Source organism: Vespa mandarinia, chromosome 1 (assembly GCF_050613455.1).
Source record: "Vespa mandarinia isolate Hongniang chromosome 1, ASM5061345v1, whole genome shotgun sequence".
Taxonomy (NCBI): Eukaryota; Metazoa; Arthropoda; class Insecta; order Hymenoptera; family Vespidae; genus Vespa; species Vespa mandarinia.
The window spans coordinates 16,713,799-16,732,374 of NC_140810.1; the positions used below are offsets into that span (position 1 = coordinate 16,713,799).

Consider the following 18,576-nt stretch of genomic DNA (forward strand, 5'->3'; position numbering starts at 1 on the left):
TTTTCTTTTCTTTTCTTTCTTTTTTCATATTTCTTCTTTTTTCTTTTTTTTTTTTCGTTTTCTTTTTTCTCTAAGAGAAGAGACGTTTTTTTTTTTTTTTTTTTTTTGGGAAGAAGATGAGATAAAATGGAAAAGAAAAGGAAAAGGAAAAAGAAAAAGACAAATTTAAGATTCGAAATAAAGAGATTGTCGAAAAGAAAAATGGTATAAACAAAAGAAGGTATCAAAATTCGATACCTTCTCATATCAAATGAACACGTTATTAGAATGAGTAAGCGACGAGAGAGAGAGAAAGAAAGAGAGAGAGAGATAGTCTACGTATAAAAAATAATGTTAGATATTTGAAGCCTGTCATTGGAAACTAATGTATTATATTACGTATCGTCACTAACGCGTGTACTTCCGTGTAAGCTTTCTTCTCTTCCTACATCAGCACACGTATGACGTTTTGAGGAAATGTATGCGCATATTAACAGCCCAGCTTAAATATGATATCGTGTCAACCGAGTTGATATCACGGAATTCGAATGCCATAATATCTATTAGTCATACTGAAATATCAAAAAAAAAAAAAAATATATATATATATATATATATATATATGTATGTATGTATATATAAGGAGAAGAAAAAAAAAGATAAATAAAAAATTAAAAAATAATAAAATAAAATAGAAAGAAAGGATAAAACTTTTATTATAAAAATATTGAAATATTTTCGAGCGATTAATTAAATCCTTAAAAAATTGAACATATTTAAAAATAAATGAGAAATATATATATATATATATACCACTCTTTTTTTTATATTTTCTCTTTAAAGAAAATTCACAATTTACATATAAATATACATAACGAGAGAGAGAGACAGAGAGAGAGAGAGAGAGAGACAGAGAGAGAGAGAGAGAGAGAGAGACAGAGAGAGAGAGAGAGAGAGAGAGAGAGAATCTGTGTTTCGAAATAGCAGTAGTACAGATCGATTATATTCAGACTCGACGGACAAGCAAACCGAGCGAGAAGACTATAGATATAACGCGAAGAACAAAAAGGTCGTCGTCTACGACAGAGAGAGAAAAAAAGATTAAAAAAAAAAAAAAAAAAAAAAAGAAAGGAAAAAGAAAGAAGAAGAAAAAGAAAAGAAAGAAATAGAAAGCAGATATCGTGGAAGGTGAATAAAAAGGGAAATGGAAAAAACAAAAAAACAAAAAAAAGAAAAAAAAAAAGAAAAGGAGGGAGAAAAGAAATGGGCGGGATGGAAGGGAAAAAGGAAAGAGAGTAGAAGGAAAGAAAAAAATCGAGAGGAGAAGGGAAAAGAAATGAAATGAAAATGAAAGGAAAAGAAATGCCGGGAGAGAAAAGAAATGAGAAGGAAAGAAAATGAAATAAAAAAAAAAAACTTCGTAGGAGAGTTTATCGAACTATCGATCGATTGAATCGACAAACAGTGGAAAAACAGAATTTCATGACTAGGAAAATAGACGGGGAAAAGACAAAAAGACGTTGAGAGGAGTATGAAGTAGAGAAGAAATAGATGAAGAAGTAGCAGAGGACGGATTGGGGAATAGAGGGGAGTAAAAAAAAAAAAAAGAAAAAGAAATATAAAAGAAGAAAAAAAGAAAAAAAAAAGAAAAAAAAAAGAAAAAAGATTCTGTTAGATCGGGTTGGTAATCGTAGCTTTGAAGAAGTACAACGATTTCCTGTTTCGATCGGATTCGTCGCGACATTTGCGAATCGTCGACGTTACTTCGTATCTTTTCCAAGAAGATTATGTTGATAGCATTCATTCGCGAATCATTCACAATCCAAAGATGGCCTGGACAGTGGCTTCGCTCGAGACGACGAGGATCGCGAGTCGAGAGGAAAAACAAGCGATGTGAACCAAAGGGGTGGGGGGACAGGGCAGGGGCTGGGGCAGGGGGAGGGGCGAGGGGAGGGGGAGGGGGAGAAGGGAGCATCCAGACGGTCAACTCGAACAAAGGAAACTCGACGTATATATTCGCTAGAATAGATATCAAACAAGATATAGCCTATAAACAGTGTCAAAGTTAAACAGGTGTAAATGCATCAAGTAAATTCGTCTCTCTCTCTCTCTCTCTTTTTCTCTATCTCCCTTCCTCTCTCTCTTTCTCTTCTCAACATACATGCGCAAACGTTTTATGGAGAATACGTGCAACGATTTCCACCTTTTTCCGACTTGTAGTGCAGACGTTGCATCAAGAAAAATGGAATACTTATTTTTTTTTTGTATTTTTTCTTTTTTTTTCCTCTCTTTCTCTCTCTCTCTCTCTCTCTCTCTTTCTTTCTCTCTTTTTTCTTTTGTTGTACTCTTTATTCCATCACACAAGCAAATGAAAATACGATGTTTTTTTAATCTAATCGCAATAGAATAATCGACGAGGAGGCAATCGATCAAACAAGTGGCAAACATCTGTTTCTATGACCACGTTTATTCTGAACGTTCATGCAGAACGTTGGTGCGTTGTCATATCGACACACTTGGAATAAATTCCTCTTCACGTCTTTCTCTATTTTTTTCTCCTTCTCTCTTCTCTCTTCCTCTTTCTCACTCTCTCTCTCTCTCTGTCATTCACTCCCACCCTTCCTTCCCTCTCCCCTTTCTCTCTATCTCTTTTTCTATTTAATCTGTGCACGTTGGCTCCTTTTTATTTCTTTGAATATTTTAATTGAAGAATAAACCAGAGTCATGAGTAATTCAGAAAGGATTGAAATTGAAGATCGTGAAAGTTTGACGATTGTCGACGACGAATTAAAAAATACAGAGAAAGATGAATCGATGATAGTATTAAAGGACGATAAGGTATGAAAAATGTTTAAAATAATAGATACGATTAGTTCGTTGAATTATTATCGATATATTTCTTTATCGTTAATTATTGTATTAATTTAGATCATTGAAGACGAAGAAAATCGTATTGATACGAACGAATCGAAGACCTATCTGATACCTAATTTGATCGAAAGTGAATCTAAGAAAAAAATTATGACGGACGAAAGCGAGAACGATAGTGATTCGGAAGAATATACATTGGTTTTTTATGACAGTGGATCGGACGTTCAAACGGTCATCAATCAGGAAGGAATCATCGAGGACACGTCGAATTCTCTAACGGCACGTGAAAATGCTGATGATCAAAGAAAAATGATTTTGGACGGTTCGAGGATCTTTGAAATAAATGATTCTACGAATGATCCTATTTTAATCGGTGACATTTCAAACGACGTACTTTTACAAGAAAATGACTCGAACGTATTTAATCGTCGAGAAAGTTTTGAGAATCGTTCGAATGATCATTTGAAAGATGACAGTTGTGCCAGTATAGATTTCGGGGAATTGGAAAAATCTTTGAACGTTTTAGAGGTCAACGAAGAAAAAACGTCGATAGATTTTTCGTTTGATTCGGAATTGGATAAAATAATTATGGAGGAAGAGGAACAGGAAGAGGAAGAGGAAGAGGAAGAGAAACAGGAAGAGACACAGGAAGAGGAACAGGAAGAGAAAGGAGACAATTTGAAAAGACAAAACGATCTCGTAGAAGTTGGAAAACGATTGGACAAACTGGCCTCTATACTTTTTGAAAATTCTAACGAATTACGTTTCGAAAGTTTCGAAGATATGCTGTACTACCCCAACACGAAAGACGTTATAAACATAATGAATATGGAAGGGAAAGGTTCTTCCGGTAGCGATAAGTTCACGGAAAAGATCGAAAAAGATTTCTTTTCAGATTTATCGATTGAACGTGTAGACGAGGAAAATACGAAGAAGGAACAGGAAGAATTATTGGAATATTTCGATGTTTTGGAAATAAACGAATCTAATATCGACGAAAGGGAAGAAAAATTCGTTGAATTAACAAATGATAATATTGTAGTAGACATGAAAGAAATTCATGCTAAAAAATTGGCTAAATTATTAGATTCTACACGTTACAAATCCGAGGTGGAGGTTAATGAAATTTTGAAAAAAATCAATGAACAAAAAATGAAGATAGAGAATTTGAAAAACGAGTCATTGAAAGATTTAGCCATTGAATTTAATCGTTTCGAAGAATTGTTGATTGAACAAAAGGCAATTGCCGAAATTGAAGATTACGAATTGATCGACGTAAATACGAAATTGGACGTGGACGAATTAGAAGATAATATTGTTGAAAATCAAAGATCGGTATCGCCGTTCATCGAGATGCCTTTAACGAAAAACGAAGTTACAGAAAATTATAGGATAAAAATGATGGAGAAAGATTTTAAAGATAGGATGATAGACCTGAAAGAAAGGCTGCCCGAAAGTTCGGAAATTTTAAATGAAGGGGATACTGTATCTCATAATGTGAATCTTGAAACTGTAAAGGTAGATGAAAAGATTATTTTGGATAAAACAATTCCGATCGAAATAGAGAAAATAATTGTGAATGATAGCGACGAAAAATCATTGATCGAATTTATTAATGAAAATTTGATTGATAACATTATCAATTCTAAATTAGATTCTATGATTAATGAGAAATTTTCGATAGACGTATCGAGTGATACATTGAAATCAAACGTCGATTATCCCGATAACGATATCACGTTAATAATTAAAAAGGAAGATACTAGTACCGATTATGACGAAAATCATGAAACTGATATAATTAAGGTAACGACCGTAGATCATGAATATAAAAAAGAATCGATAGATGTAAATCGAAATGATACTGATAACAACGATGACATTATAAAAACAAATGTAACATGTAATAAAATATCGGAAGACATTGTTCAAATGGAAATTATTGATGATTTATCATCGTCGAATGAAAATTCACAAGGTCCAACGGATGATAAAACCATTGATAAAGTTGATTCCAACGAATCACTTTTCGCTTATTTAAAGGAAAAAGAGAATAGGCCATACATCAAAGGCAAAGTTTATGATTACGATGAAAAAAAACATGGCGTAAGGTAAAAAGTATTTGTTATACCATAACGATGGATCATTATTTTTTGTTCCCATTCAATATATCAAATTAATAATTACTAGAATGACGGAGCAGTTTATCAAGAAACATTGTAAAGAACATAAGCTTTATCAGACTCCTTGGTTGAACGACGTCTTATATCTACATTACAAAGGTAAATGTAATGAGGATAAACTTGAATTTGTTTCTTTTTTTTTTTTTTTTTTTTGTTTTCTTTTTTTCTTTTTTAATTATTTATTCGAAAGCAAGGCTTCTCGTTTATCGAAAATCTGGAAAAGTACACGGGTTTGAAGACACTTTGGTTGGAGAACAATGGTATTCGTGAAATCGCAAATTTAGAGAATCAAAGTGAACTTAGATGTCTGTATCTTCATCACAATATAATTAGCAAAATTGAAAATTTGGAATACCTGACAAAATTGGACACATTGAACTTGTCCTATAATATGATAACGAAAATTGAAAATCTTGGTAATTCATAAACTCGCATTATTCATATCGATAATGTTACTTTCTTTTTTTTCTTTTTTTAAATACTTGCACAATATTTTCAGACAGTCTGAAGTTCTTAAATACGTTGAATTTGTCTTATAATTATTTACAAAGTAGTACGGACATCGAGCATCTCCGATTGTTGGAATATCTATCGATTTTGGATATATCTCATAATCGAATAGATACATTCGATATCGTCGATGTAAGTCGATTGGATTACATTCGATATGAACAATTAATTTTCAATTTTCAATCAAATATTTAAGTATAACGTTCGAAGGATTTATTTCAGATTCTCGGTGACATGAAATCTTTAAGAGTAATTACTTTGACCGGTAATCCTGTCTTAAAGAATATCAAAATGTATCGAAAGACGATGATTTTAAAGTGTAAGAATCTTCATTATCTGGACGACAGGCCGGTCTTTCCACGTGATCGTGCTTGTGCCGAAGCATGGTAAAATTAGAACAAATGATAGATGACCAAATATTAGACTGGAGAGTATTTATAATATTTGTTTCTTTTCTTTTCTTTTTTTTCTATTTTTTTATTTTTTTATTTTTTTTTTTGTTAGGATGCGAGGTGGTCCGAAAGAAGAGGCAGCCGAAAGACAACGATGGATTGAGGCAGAACAGAAGAAGATCAACGATAGTGTTATGGGTTGGTATTAGAAAATAAAAATAAGGTATTAGAAATATTATAATCCTTTATAAATAACTATAGGTTATATAAGTGAAGATGCCTAATAAATAGGTACTATTATAGGATTATAATTCGAATAGATTGATCATTTTTCATACCTTTTTTTTCATGTCATTTTATTATAAAAAAAAAAAAGAAATATATATATATATGCTTAATTTTATTGTCATTTTACTTTAAAAAGAGAAAACGAAAAAAAAAAATATATATATATATAAATATATGACATACAATAGCAAGATATTATAAGAAAATATTTCCAGCATATACATATATATTTTTTTTAGCCATCGTTATGCACACTCAGTTTATTATCGTTTTATTACAAAAAGAAAGAGAGGAGGGGAAAAAAAGGAAAAAGAGAAGAAAAGAGGAAAAAAAAAAAAAAAAGAAAAAAAGAAAACATATACTATATTATGTTCTCATTATTTTGCATACTTTTCGTCATTTGATCGCATCAAATTTCTTCGTTTATGAAAATCGTAAAAACGTTTGGAAGGGATAAAAGAGAGGAGAAAGAAAAGAAAAGAAAAGACAAGAAAATAAAAAAGAAAAAGAAAAAGAAAAAGAAAAAAAAGAAACAAAAAGAAAAGAAAGAAAGAAAGAAAGAAAGAAAATGATTTCCCATTTAATGACGATAACTTGTCCAACTGCTTTCACTCATTTAACTTGCATCGATCTTTGTTTACCTCTCAACATGCACACGATCCGCCCTCGAAAGAGTTGATAAACAAAAGAAAGCTTCGCAAACCGGTCGGTAGGCCCGAAAGGGAAGCGGAGATAACTAATAAGAAGAAAACGAATCAACAGGACGACGAAGAAGTCGACAGGGAGAAGTCGCCGATGTGTACGAGCAAGGAACTGGTAAGAACTAGTTTCGTCAAGGTCTGATACAGAATTCGTGCTTCGAATAAGATCATCTTCGCGGTCCACACATCGCGGACTATTGATCATTCACGTTGCGTGAATCTTGTTGCCTGTATGCCCTGTTGCTCTGCCCTGTTCACTCTCCCTCTCTCTCTCCCCCTCTCTCTCTCTCTCTATCTCTCTCTCTATCTCTCTCTCACTCACTCGTTCTCACTCGTTCTTTCTCTCTCTCTCTCTTTCTCTCTGACGAAGCTTAAGCTGGAAGGGAAGAAAAAGTTGAGCGTCTCATCATCTTCGTCTTCTTCTTCGTCCTCATCTTCCCCCACTTATTCCGATGCCGAGCTGGAAAACGACGAAGAAAATAAAAACGGCCGACAAAAAGTAATCGAGGAAAGTGACGGAAACAGGCCATTGGCGGAGGAAGAGAAAAATGCACAACGTAATCTCATCGTACCCTGGAAAACTACTCGGGTAATTTTTGACTTCTTCTTCCTTCTTCTTCTTCTTCTTCTTCTTGTTTAACTTTTCTTTTTTTTTTTTCTTTTTCTCTTTCTTCTTCTTCTTCTTCTTCTATCTTCGACCAATCCAAAACAAATGTCACTATGACAAAGACTTGGAGGGAAATTCTCCCTCTCCTCCCGAAGAGATTTTAGATGAACTAATTGACTCCTTTTCAGGCTAATTTTTCTTTTCTTTTCTTTTCTTCTTTTTTTTTTTTAGAGGGGGGGGAGGGAGGGAGGGAGGTGGGGTAGAGGATTTTTCCTTCCTTTTCTTTTTCTTCCTTTTTTTCTTGGATTGCCAGATTGTAAAGCCGCATAAACTTACGAACTTTTTTTTACTATCGTTGAGAAGAAGAAAATAGAAAAATGAGAAAAAAAGAAAAAAGAAAAAAAGAATAACCAACGCAAAAATAAAAAATTGATCTGAGAATTCTCGAAAAAAGAAATAAATTGATTTGTAAGATCGTTCGGAAATTTTTAATCCAATCTGTATATTTTCATTTGAAATGATATTTATTTTTTTATTAATCTTTTTTTTTCCTTCTTCAAATATTCACTTCGAAGATCATCGATAAAGATCAAAATCGAGAAATGAATTGTGAGGAGGAAGAAACTTTACGATCGAAGGATTACGTTGCCGGTGATGCTGAGAAAAAGAGATTAGGCAAACAAGTTTTGAATGAACGTAAAAGTCTTGAGGATCCTCTAGGTGGTTACGCTTTGGGTAGAGAGGTCACGGATTATGCGAAAATTATTCTAAAAACAACGGTGGATAAAACGAACGAGGAGCAACAGCCTTGTATATCCGACAAAAAGGAACCTAAACTTGATAATAATGGTAAATTTAATTAACGAACTGTGGTTGTTTTATGCCAATGTACATATTTTTCTTTTTCTTTTCTTTTTTTTTTTTTTTTTTTTTATATAAATGAATTTTTATTACGTCTCATTTATATATTTGAACAATCTATTTGTTCCTTTCTATTTTGTATTCTACATATGTATGCATCTTGTTACACATTTCTTTCAAAATATCTCGTTTTTTTTTTTTTTTTTTCATCAATATATAATTATTATTATCACTTAATTGAATCAGTATTCTCATCAATACTCGATAAATATTTTGTATAATAAATTTTTGAATATATGGAAATATTTTCGGTCAGTATTTATAATAAAATATCGATAAATGATTATATATCACCGATCAATATAAATAATTATGTATTGTGATTGCATTCGGATTTATTATTAATATTGATCAACTATTTATATAAAATATTGACGAATTATTATATTTATAAATATTCGCAGTGAATTTTTTTTGTCTTCAATAATATATACGTTATCATATTTTATTATAAGTATTGACCATTTATTTAAAATATTGATTGGAAATGTTTCAAAATACTAATATTAATAAATAACAGCGTATAAATTATTCGCGAATAGTGTAAAATTGTTTTGTTTAATTTTCTTTTTTTTTCTTTTTTGCAATAATATTAATAATTATTTGAACAAATATTCGCAATATTATTATTACCATATTTCATATTTTATGTATTTAATATGATATTGTTATTTTAGAAAATGAAAATATTCGAGACACGTTACCTGATGACGCTGCTGCTTTTAACGCATCCTACGATGTTTCAAAATATTCCAACGTAGGAAATTATCAAAGAAAAAATAATAAAAATCCATTGACAGAAAAATTAAATAGCATTCGTCAAGGTATGAAAGATTTTTGCACAAACGTCGATAAATTCGTCGAGGAGAACAATATCGTAATCAAAAATGGAAACGTCGAAGGATTTTGGAAAGACGATAATATTAATAAAAACAACGATAATCCATCCGTGAGTGTACAACATCAGTCTGATAACGAGAATGATTCTAATAAAGAAATATTCGAAGGATGTTCTATCGACGAAAATAGTAATACAAAAGTGAAAGAGACATTATCGAATGAATTAATTAACTTGATAGACGAAAATCAAAAAATTGTTGAATTAAATATCGATAAAGATCGGAATAATGATAATGAAAATGATAATAAAAATGATAATAAAAATGATAATAAAAATGATAATAAAAATGATTCGTCAGAATCCGAGAGTGTATATGATTTATTGTCTTTAAAAGTTTCACCTAAAATCTTATTAAATACCGATACAACGAAATCGTCCGACGAGATGAGAGACGAGAACAATAAAAATATTAATTGTATGAAATTAATTTCTACGGAAAATGATAAAATTATTACGATCGAAGATAAAGATTTAACGTTAGAAAAATCTAACGTTTCTTTGGCCGTAAAATGTAAGGAACATTTGATGAAACAGGCTAAGACATTTATTCAAAAGAAATCACCATTGCTCGAGGAATGTATCGATAAATTGATTAACGATAATGAACAAGACGATAATAATCGTAAAAAACGTTGGAATTCTTGGTACAATGATTCCCTTTCTAATCCAAGATCAGTTTTCACTGAAGCTTTCGAGGATTTTTATAAAACAAAATCTCCGATTGATAAAAATATTGGCATGAACGTTGACACGAGAATACGATCGCATTACAGAGATGTTTCAGGTGATATTCCAAAATCTGATCTATGTGCTATTGCCGATCTCGTTAAAAGATCCGAGAACGATGGAAGAAGGTACGATCATGCGAATCTTTACAAAGAATTTTGCGAACATTATGAGGAATTGCAAAGTAAACAAAGGTATGCCATAATACCGGATTTTTTAAAGAACGAAAAGGACGATAAGGAACTCGTACGATCTGACGATCGAACTGATGAAAATTCGATTGATAAAAGGGCATTGATCGAAGATATTACGGAACAATCGACGAATTTATTCGAGCTCGAGGATAAAAAGAATTTTGAAGAAATGTGAACAATTTTCGCGTTTTTTTTTTCTCTTTTTTCTTGTTTCGCTTCGCTTTTTTCTCTCCTTTTGCTTTAATCAATTATATCTCTTATTAGTTTAATTTGTGTGATCATTGGTTTTTTTTTTAAACAATAAATATATATATATATCCTTTGTGATACAAAGACATTTGGAAATTTTTTTTTTCATTTCTTCGAATTACAACAACAAATTTAACAATAAAAGCGGACGATAAAATTTTAGGTAGTACCAAAAAAAACGGGCCTCCTGCTACGTACAATTTATTTTTCTTTTTTTTCTTTTACCTTTTTTTCTTTTGCTGATTTTCCTTTCTTTGCTTTGTGTTTTTTGTTTTTTTTTTTCGTTCACACTCACATCGATAATATAACGATGAGAATAATGATGATAATAATGATAATAATAATAATAATAATAATAATAATAATAATAATAATAATAATAATAATAATAAAATTAAGAAATAATAATACGTCGATAATAATAACAATGATGATAATGATAACGATATAATAATGATGAGGAATGAAACGAATGTTTGTACTCGATTGTAATAATTCATTAATCATTATGTATAATACCAATCGTTTGAAAACAAACGATAATTATTTCGCTTATTACATATATACATACATTAAATATATGTATATGTATATTTAATATATGTATATATGTAATAAGACAATGGAATGGAAAAAAAATGATGGATTTTCTTCATTCGTATTTAATAAGATCGATTATTTCTCTTTCGATATTTCAAAACGTTCGAAAGCTTTCCGATTTATTTGTCATGTATTAGTGCAAATATACATAATATATATATATATATATATTTATATATATATATATATATATATATATAAATATAATATGTGGGTAATACACGTGTTTGTGTTACGTATATATATATATATATATATATATATATATATATATATATGTACGTATATATAACCATAGGCATGTACATTTTATACGCGTGCCTACGAATTATACGCGTGCGTACAAATTATACGCGTGTGTACGATCAATACGCGTGCATTTAATTATAATGCGTATGCGTTATTTATGAGTGTATCGACACATCTCATTTTTTTGTTGCTATCGCTTACTCTCTTATTCTCCATAGGATGTAAAGAAAACGTATCTATTATAATACGTGTTTCAATGTCGCTAGATTATGTTAGTTACAATGATAGATCTTTAAATGTTCACTTACACACTACTTTATCGCAATTCAAAAAAATGAATATTCATTTGCTTCTCCTTTCGTTTATTCATATTCTCATTATTCATTCTCTCTCTCTCTCTCTCTCTCTCTCTGTCTCTCTTGCACTCAAATACACAATCAGCTGTAAATTATTCTTTGAGATTAGATCGAATGTTATCGAAGTATCTTTCGTCGAAATAATGAAATTAAATAATTTTAATTATTTATCTCTCGTTCAATTATCATTTTTCTTTCTTTCTCTCTCTCTCTCTCTCTCTCTCTCTCTCTCTCTCTCTCTCTCTCTTTCTCTCTATTTCTCCTTTTATATCATTTTCTTCAACGTTACGTTTCATTTCATACTCACTTTTTAAATATCCTTTAACATCGCTCTTGCATCTTTCGATTCACATTTACAAATAAATTAATAAAATTTATTTCTTCTCTTAATCATAAACTCAGGTTGCAAATTCATTCAATTGCAGATGAAAGGTATATTTTTTGTTCTATAGATATTTTGACATTTTGAATACGAATTATTTAAAAATTATTTTTTTGTCATGGCAAACGTAGAAAAAGATAACCATATACATATATATATATATATATTTTTTTTTTCTTGAGAAACAATTTTTTTTATTGTTACGACATGACACAGATTGAAAAGCGAATATATTTATTTGCAAGAAATAATTTGTCCGTTAATAATTGAAAAATTATTAAAAATTATTATGGATATGAATTGTTTCTAAATAATCTTTTCTTTTTCTCACGAGATACACGAATTAAAAAAGTAAGTACGTATAGATATTCATAATGAATAATATTTATGTATATAAGATTACAAAATTGTAATAAAATAATGCGTTTGACAAAAGAAAGAAAATGTTCGAGTGAAAATTTCTTTACACGAATCAAGCTCGTGCAATTTTCGTAACGATCGATTAAAATTTTCTCGATATTTGGAAATTCACAATCGTGACACGTCTATCTGACCTTTCTTTCTCACTCGTAAGATTTGACAAGCATTGCGTTTCGATAATTCGCAAATTGTGTCGTTAACTTTACTACAAAGAATATGGACACGAAGTTTATAACACGTTTGCGATCAAAGGATTTATCTAAAAATAAACTTAACCAAAGCTCGATTATGAAAACTCTATCTCCCTCTCTCTCCCGCTCTCTCTCTCTGCTTTTATAGTAGATAATTTCCATTTCCTCCGTTTGTACTTATATCAGACTAGTGCGGTATAATTCAATTGATTCTCTTTTGATAATATCACAATACCACTCTTTTAATATTCCAACAGGTCGAATCGATTCTTTATCTTTTTTTTTTCCCTTTCCTCCTTTTTTCTCTCTTTTTTTTTTTTTTTTTTTTTTTTACCGAACAGAGAGCGAATGATAATAAGAGTGTCGAACGAACAAAGAGTCGAACGAACGAACGAGAGAGAGAGAGAGAGAGAGAGAGAATGATGTCGAAGGATAAATGGAAAAGATCATTTTCTTATGTGGTGTACACGTTGGAATAATTTGCATGTAAGAAGATTTATGAGATTAGAGAAAAGAAAATATGAGATGCGTGTCTTTATTCGAACACAAGACAAAAGCAGAGATAAGGATAAAAATAAAGAAAGAAAGAAAAAGTGAGAGAGAGAGAAAAAGCGAGAGAGAGAGAAAAAGCGAGAGAGAGAGAGAGAAGGAAGAATGGATACGAGTTTGACACAAAATAATGACATTTTTCTTCTTCCTCTTTTTTTTTCGATACTTAAAATCGGATTATTTAGGCTAATCCAATCGATTGTTATATCCTTATCGTTAATATTATATTATTATAATATTATAATTAATCATTATTAATTATTATCTTTAATAATAATAATAATGACCATTATCATTATAGTTATATACTATTTTAATATGTTATTACATAATTACGAACACGCACCCACACACGCACGCACGCACACGCACACGCACACATACACACACACACACACACACACACACATGTATATTTATATGCATTGCATATATAAAAAAGTGATGAAATCTTTGTAACTATCTATTGATTAATAGCGAGAACTAGAGCGTCATTGTTCGATTTCAATTTTCTTTGAATTTTTTAAATTGCGTTCTTAAACCTTTACGATTTTTTTCTTTTATCCTCTTCTCCTTCTTTTTCATTTTAATCTTTTTCCGCTCTTTTTATCTCTTATCTTCCACTTCATCGGATCTAACGCCGAACCCACACCAACTGTTCGTCTACTGCAATATATTTATTATTATTTTATAAATAAATAAATAAATATATATATATATATATATATATATATATATATATATATATATATTATAGCGAACGATAATCGTCTAGTAACGAAAGGGTATCCATTCGGTGATGAGTACGAAAAGAGGGTGAAATCGTAATAGGGGTTGAAGAGATATAGGAGAGAAATTATTGACCAATTCAAAGTTCTTCTGTACGCGACGTTTTTAAAACAATCGTTAGAAATTCATCGAATATATATATATACAGCAAGATAAACGAACAGAATGAATTAATTATTTGGCCGTAAATAAAGCTAACTAATTATTATCATCATTATCTCGTTATATACATATATATATATATATATATATATATATATATATATATATATATATATATCAATGAATAAATTGTTAGAGAGATCCAATAAGGTGGATACGTAGAGACAATTCTATTCGTAAATAATAATCAATCCGCAAATGGTTTTTTTTTTTTTATCAAATTTGAGAGTAACACATATCCGAAATTAAATAAGTACGTATATAATCATGAAAATTTATATCTTATATATGTACTTATGTATGTATATGTAAATAGTTAACGTACTACTGCAATTTTTCTTTTTTTTTTTTTTCCTTTTTCTTTTTCTTCCTCCTTTTTTTTCTTTAACATTCGCCATCGGATATTAAATTCTTGAAAGGGTCTCGTTGAAATAGACATTAGTTCCCGACAAATTCTCCGTCCTTTCATCGATTTAAATCGTGTCGCGAAAACTTTAATGTAGTATTCCCTTACGTCAATTCCCTCCCTCCTTTCCTCCCTCCCTTCTCCTTCTACTTTTTCCACAATTTTCTTCTCTTTCTCCTAATCCTTCGTCGTCCATCATTTTATTTACGACATCTTCTTTTCGTTTGTCTTCTAACGTTCTATCATCCTTACCCTTCGTAACTCTTCTTATCGGCATCTATCATCACCCTCTTCTTGCCTTCAACCCCCCATCCCCTCACTTCCCCAAGAACTTCCAAAAGAAACTTTTTCATCTACGAAACAATTCAACGAGAATTTGAATACAATTTCGATCAAATTTGGAGGGAGAGGGGGACGGGGTGGAGCAAGGAAGTGACTCTCGATAAGAATACGGAAGATTCTACGAATCGACGATAATGATAATCGAACGAATAACGAAGGGGAAAGAGAAAGAGAGAGAGAGAGAGAGAGAGAGAGAGAGAGAGAAAGACGGAAGAATTCGTGTGAATTAATTATTGAATGAATGAATGAATGAATGAATGAATGAATGAATGAATGAATGAAAGAAAGAATAATGAATGTGATAGTAATGAGAAAATAAAAAAGTAAACAATTAACAAACCCTCTACAATTTAAATCTATATTTTTTCTGCTCTATAAACAAAATTTATTTAATTTCAAATGTATACTTGCAAAAGTATACATTCAAATTCTGTTTAAACAAAAAATTATATTATCATCAAATTTATATTCGACGAGATATAAATATATTCTGTCGATTGAAGAAAATTTATATTATTAGAAACTTTGTACTTGACGAAATATAAATTTAATCCTTTTGCCAAACGAAATTCGTATAATTACAAGTTTATACATAACAAATTATGAATTTAAATCGTATCTCCGAATAAAATTTATATAATAACAAATTATGTAAATTGTGGAATGTCAATTGAAAGTTAATTTATGCGCAATTAAAAAAAAAAAAAAAAAAAAAAAAAAACAAAAACAAAAAAACAAAAAAAAGGATAATTAAATAAAATACATTATATGAACGTGTGACATAAAAAAGATTACGTAATGTTATAAAGAGATAGAAAAAAAGAAAAAAAAAAAAAAGAAAGAAAATGAATTTAAACGAAATGAAAAAAAAATAAAAAAATGTGGATAACGGTCAGACTTTCTTCTTCTGAACTTTCTTTTTGTTTTTGTTCCTTTTCATTTCAAAGTACACATTTTTATTCATGCTTCATACGATTCGAAAAGAAAGGCATGATATATATATATATATATATATATATATATACATGAAAAAGAATAATAATAATAACATTAATAATAATAATAATAATAATAATAATAATAATAATAATAATAATCATAATAATAATAATAATAATAATAATAATAATAATAATAATAATAATAATAATAATAATAATAATAATAATAATAATAATAATAATAATAATAATAATAATAATAATAATAATAATAATAATAATAATAATAATAATAATAATAATAATAATAATAATAATAATAATAATAATAATAATAATAATAATAAGGGAAAAGAAAGAAAATGAGGGCTGATTCCTTGTTTCGTAGTTTTTTCTTTTTTTTTTTTTTTTGCAACTGTCATTACGTACAACATCTCGCCATAGTAGTCTAGCCATCGATCTGCCGATACCGTTTTCCATACTCTTATAGAAAAGAACGAACGAATGATTAGCAAGTTTCGCATATGTATTGTATATTATTTTATATACTTCTTTTTTTTTTCCTTTTTTCCTGCTTCTTTTTTTTTCATTTTTTTTTCTTTTCTTCCTTTTTTTTTTGTTTTTCTTTTTTCCTTTTAATTTATATGGACAACGAAAGGTTATTTCTAAAACTTTCTCCTCAGACAATTGTTCATCCGCGTCGCGTTTTGTTTGCGTGTGCGCGTGTATATCTTTATGTATTTAATTGTTAGCGTAAGTGTGTATTTGTTCATGTATTTTCATTTGCGCGTGTACTCCCATTTATTTATTTATTTATTCATTTATTTATTTATTTATTTATTATAATTATATATTTATTTCTTCTTTTGTTGTCATCATCATCTTCTTCTTCGAAATCTTCTTCTTTTTCTTCTTTGTTCGAACATGTGCAAAGTTCACTGTGACTAGAAATAGAGTCAATTAAATCGTTTAGATTTAACGTCATTAATTCGCGATAGCATCCTCCTTATTATTTTTTTCCGTATTAAGAATAAGAAATAAACGTATAATGGAATAATAAAACAGATTCGTGCACATTTCGTGCAGTTGAGCATTTATCACGTGTTTCATTCGTCGGGCTTTTAAAGGGTACAAAAAAGGGTACAAAGCCCGTACCTATCGTACTGCATCCATCTATAAGATTGTTTGTTTGTTTGTTTACATGTGTAGGGCGGGGTATTATATGTGTATGTGTGTGTGACTCGCGAAATATACAAAAGTGCACGGGTTATCCGTTTCGATCGGTGTTTTTTTTTTGCTACTATACGTTTTTCACCTTGTTCCTTCGCGATTCCTTGTTTTAGTTCTTAGTTTTCTTTTCTCTTCGTTTTTTTTTCTTTCTTTCTTTCTTTTATTATTGTTAATTTTTATTATTATTGTTGTTGTTATTATTATTATTATTATTATTATTATTATTATTATTATTAATATTATTATTATTATCTTTTTCTTTTCATTTTTTTTCCTCGATTGAATTGTCATCATTGTCCTCATATGCAATATAAATAAATAAATCAATAATCGAGAGAGAAAGGTTAGACGTCGAAAAGAAATCATAAATAGAGAGAATTTCTAACGATTGGTTAATGAAATTATAAAAACGAATTGTTACGTATTTGGTTTTTTCTTTTTTTTTACTTTTTTTTTTACCTTTTCCAGAATTAACAAAAAAATTCATTCATATGTTTATACGTACAAATAAACGGATTGAAATATTTTACAATTATTACAATGGTCTTAATTAAAAATTGTTCTTTTCTTTCTTTTTCTTCCTTTTATTATTTTCATTCCATTAGCGTAAAGTTAAATAAATTATAGATATAATAATAATAATAATAATAATAATAATAATAATAATAATAATAATAATAATAATAATAATGAGAATAAATAATGTTTATACGAAGAAACTGATCAAATAGACGCGGATACATGACGAAAATATATTTGCCAGTGACAGACAATTAATATTAATTTTTGTCGAATTATTTCGATATGTGCACGACTAAATAGATGATACATAACGAAATTTATCAATACGATCGTATTAAGAAATATTAAGAAAATTTGCGAGGTTTAACGAAGGAACAGGGTTCTCCTGTTTAAGGACGGAGACAGTCCATTTTTGCCTGATTTTTCATCGTATAGAAAATATATTAGAGCATGTTGTGCATAGAAGCGGGATTAATCGAAGAGAGAGAGAGAGAGAGAGAGAGAGAGAGAGAGAGAGAGAGAAAGAGAGAGAGAGAGAGAGAGAAAAAGAGACAGTTATTGTATATATCAAAAAACTGATTACAAAAATTGCCGCTCGAGAAAGTTTTCTTCCTTTCTTTTTTCTTTTTCATCATCTTTTGTTTGTTTCTTTTTTTTTCTCTTTTTAATAATCTTTTCTTCTCCCTTTTTTCTTCCCATTTTTTTTTTTTATTTTTTCGTTTTTGTTTTAAATTAAGTTTTTGGTACCCGAACTAGATTAATGCATGTATATATGCATGTTTATATATATATATATATATATATATATATATATATATATATATATGTATGTATGTTTATATGTACGTATATAACATTTTTATCGGAAATTTTCAGATCGTTCATTTTGCCTCCCTTTCAATGCGCGCCATCAGA

The 18,576-nt window shown here is 29.5% G+C and overlaps 1 protein-coding gene across 1 annotated transcript; it reads left to right on the forward strand.

The window, feature by feature from the left end:
• The first annotated feature begins 2,631 nt into the window (after positions 1 to 2,631).
• Positions 2,632 to 10,542, forward strand: LOC118443775 (uncharacterized). The gene is made up of 11 exons (XM_035871225.2): positions 2,632 to 2,817; positions 2,908 to 4,961; positions 5,041 to 5,132; positions 5,228 to 5,449; positions 5,533 to 5,675; positions 5,766 to 5,929; positions 6,048 to 6,133; positions 6,897 to 7,039; positions 7,295 to 7,513; positions 8,107 to 8,380; positions 9,130 to 10,542. The coding sequence occupies exons 1-11, from the start codon at positions 2,704 to 2,706 to the stop codon at positions 10,446 to 10,448; spliced, it is 4,830 nt and encodes a 1,609-aa protein (XP_035727118.2). The 5' UTR covers positions 2,632 to 2,703; the 3' UTR covers positions 10,449 to 10,542.
• Positions 10,543 to 18,576: the final 8,034 nt, after the last annotated feature.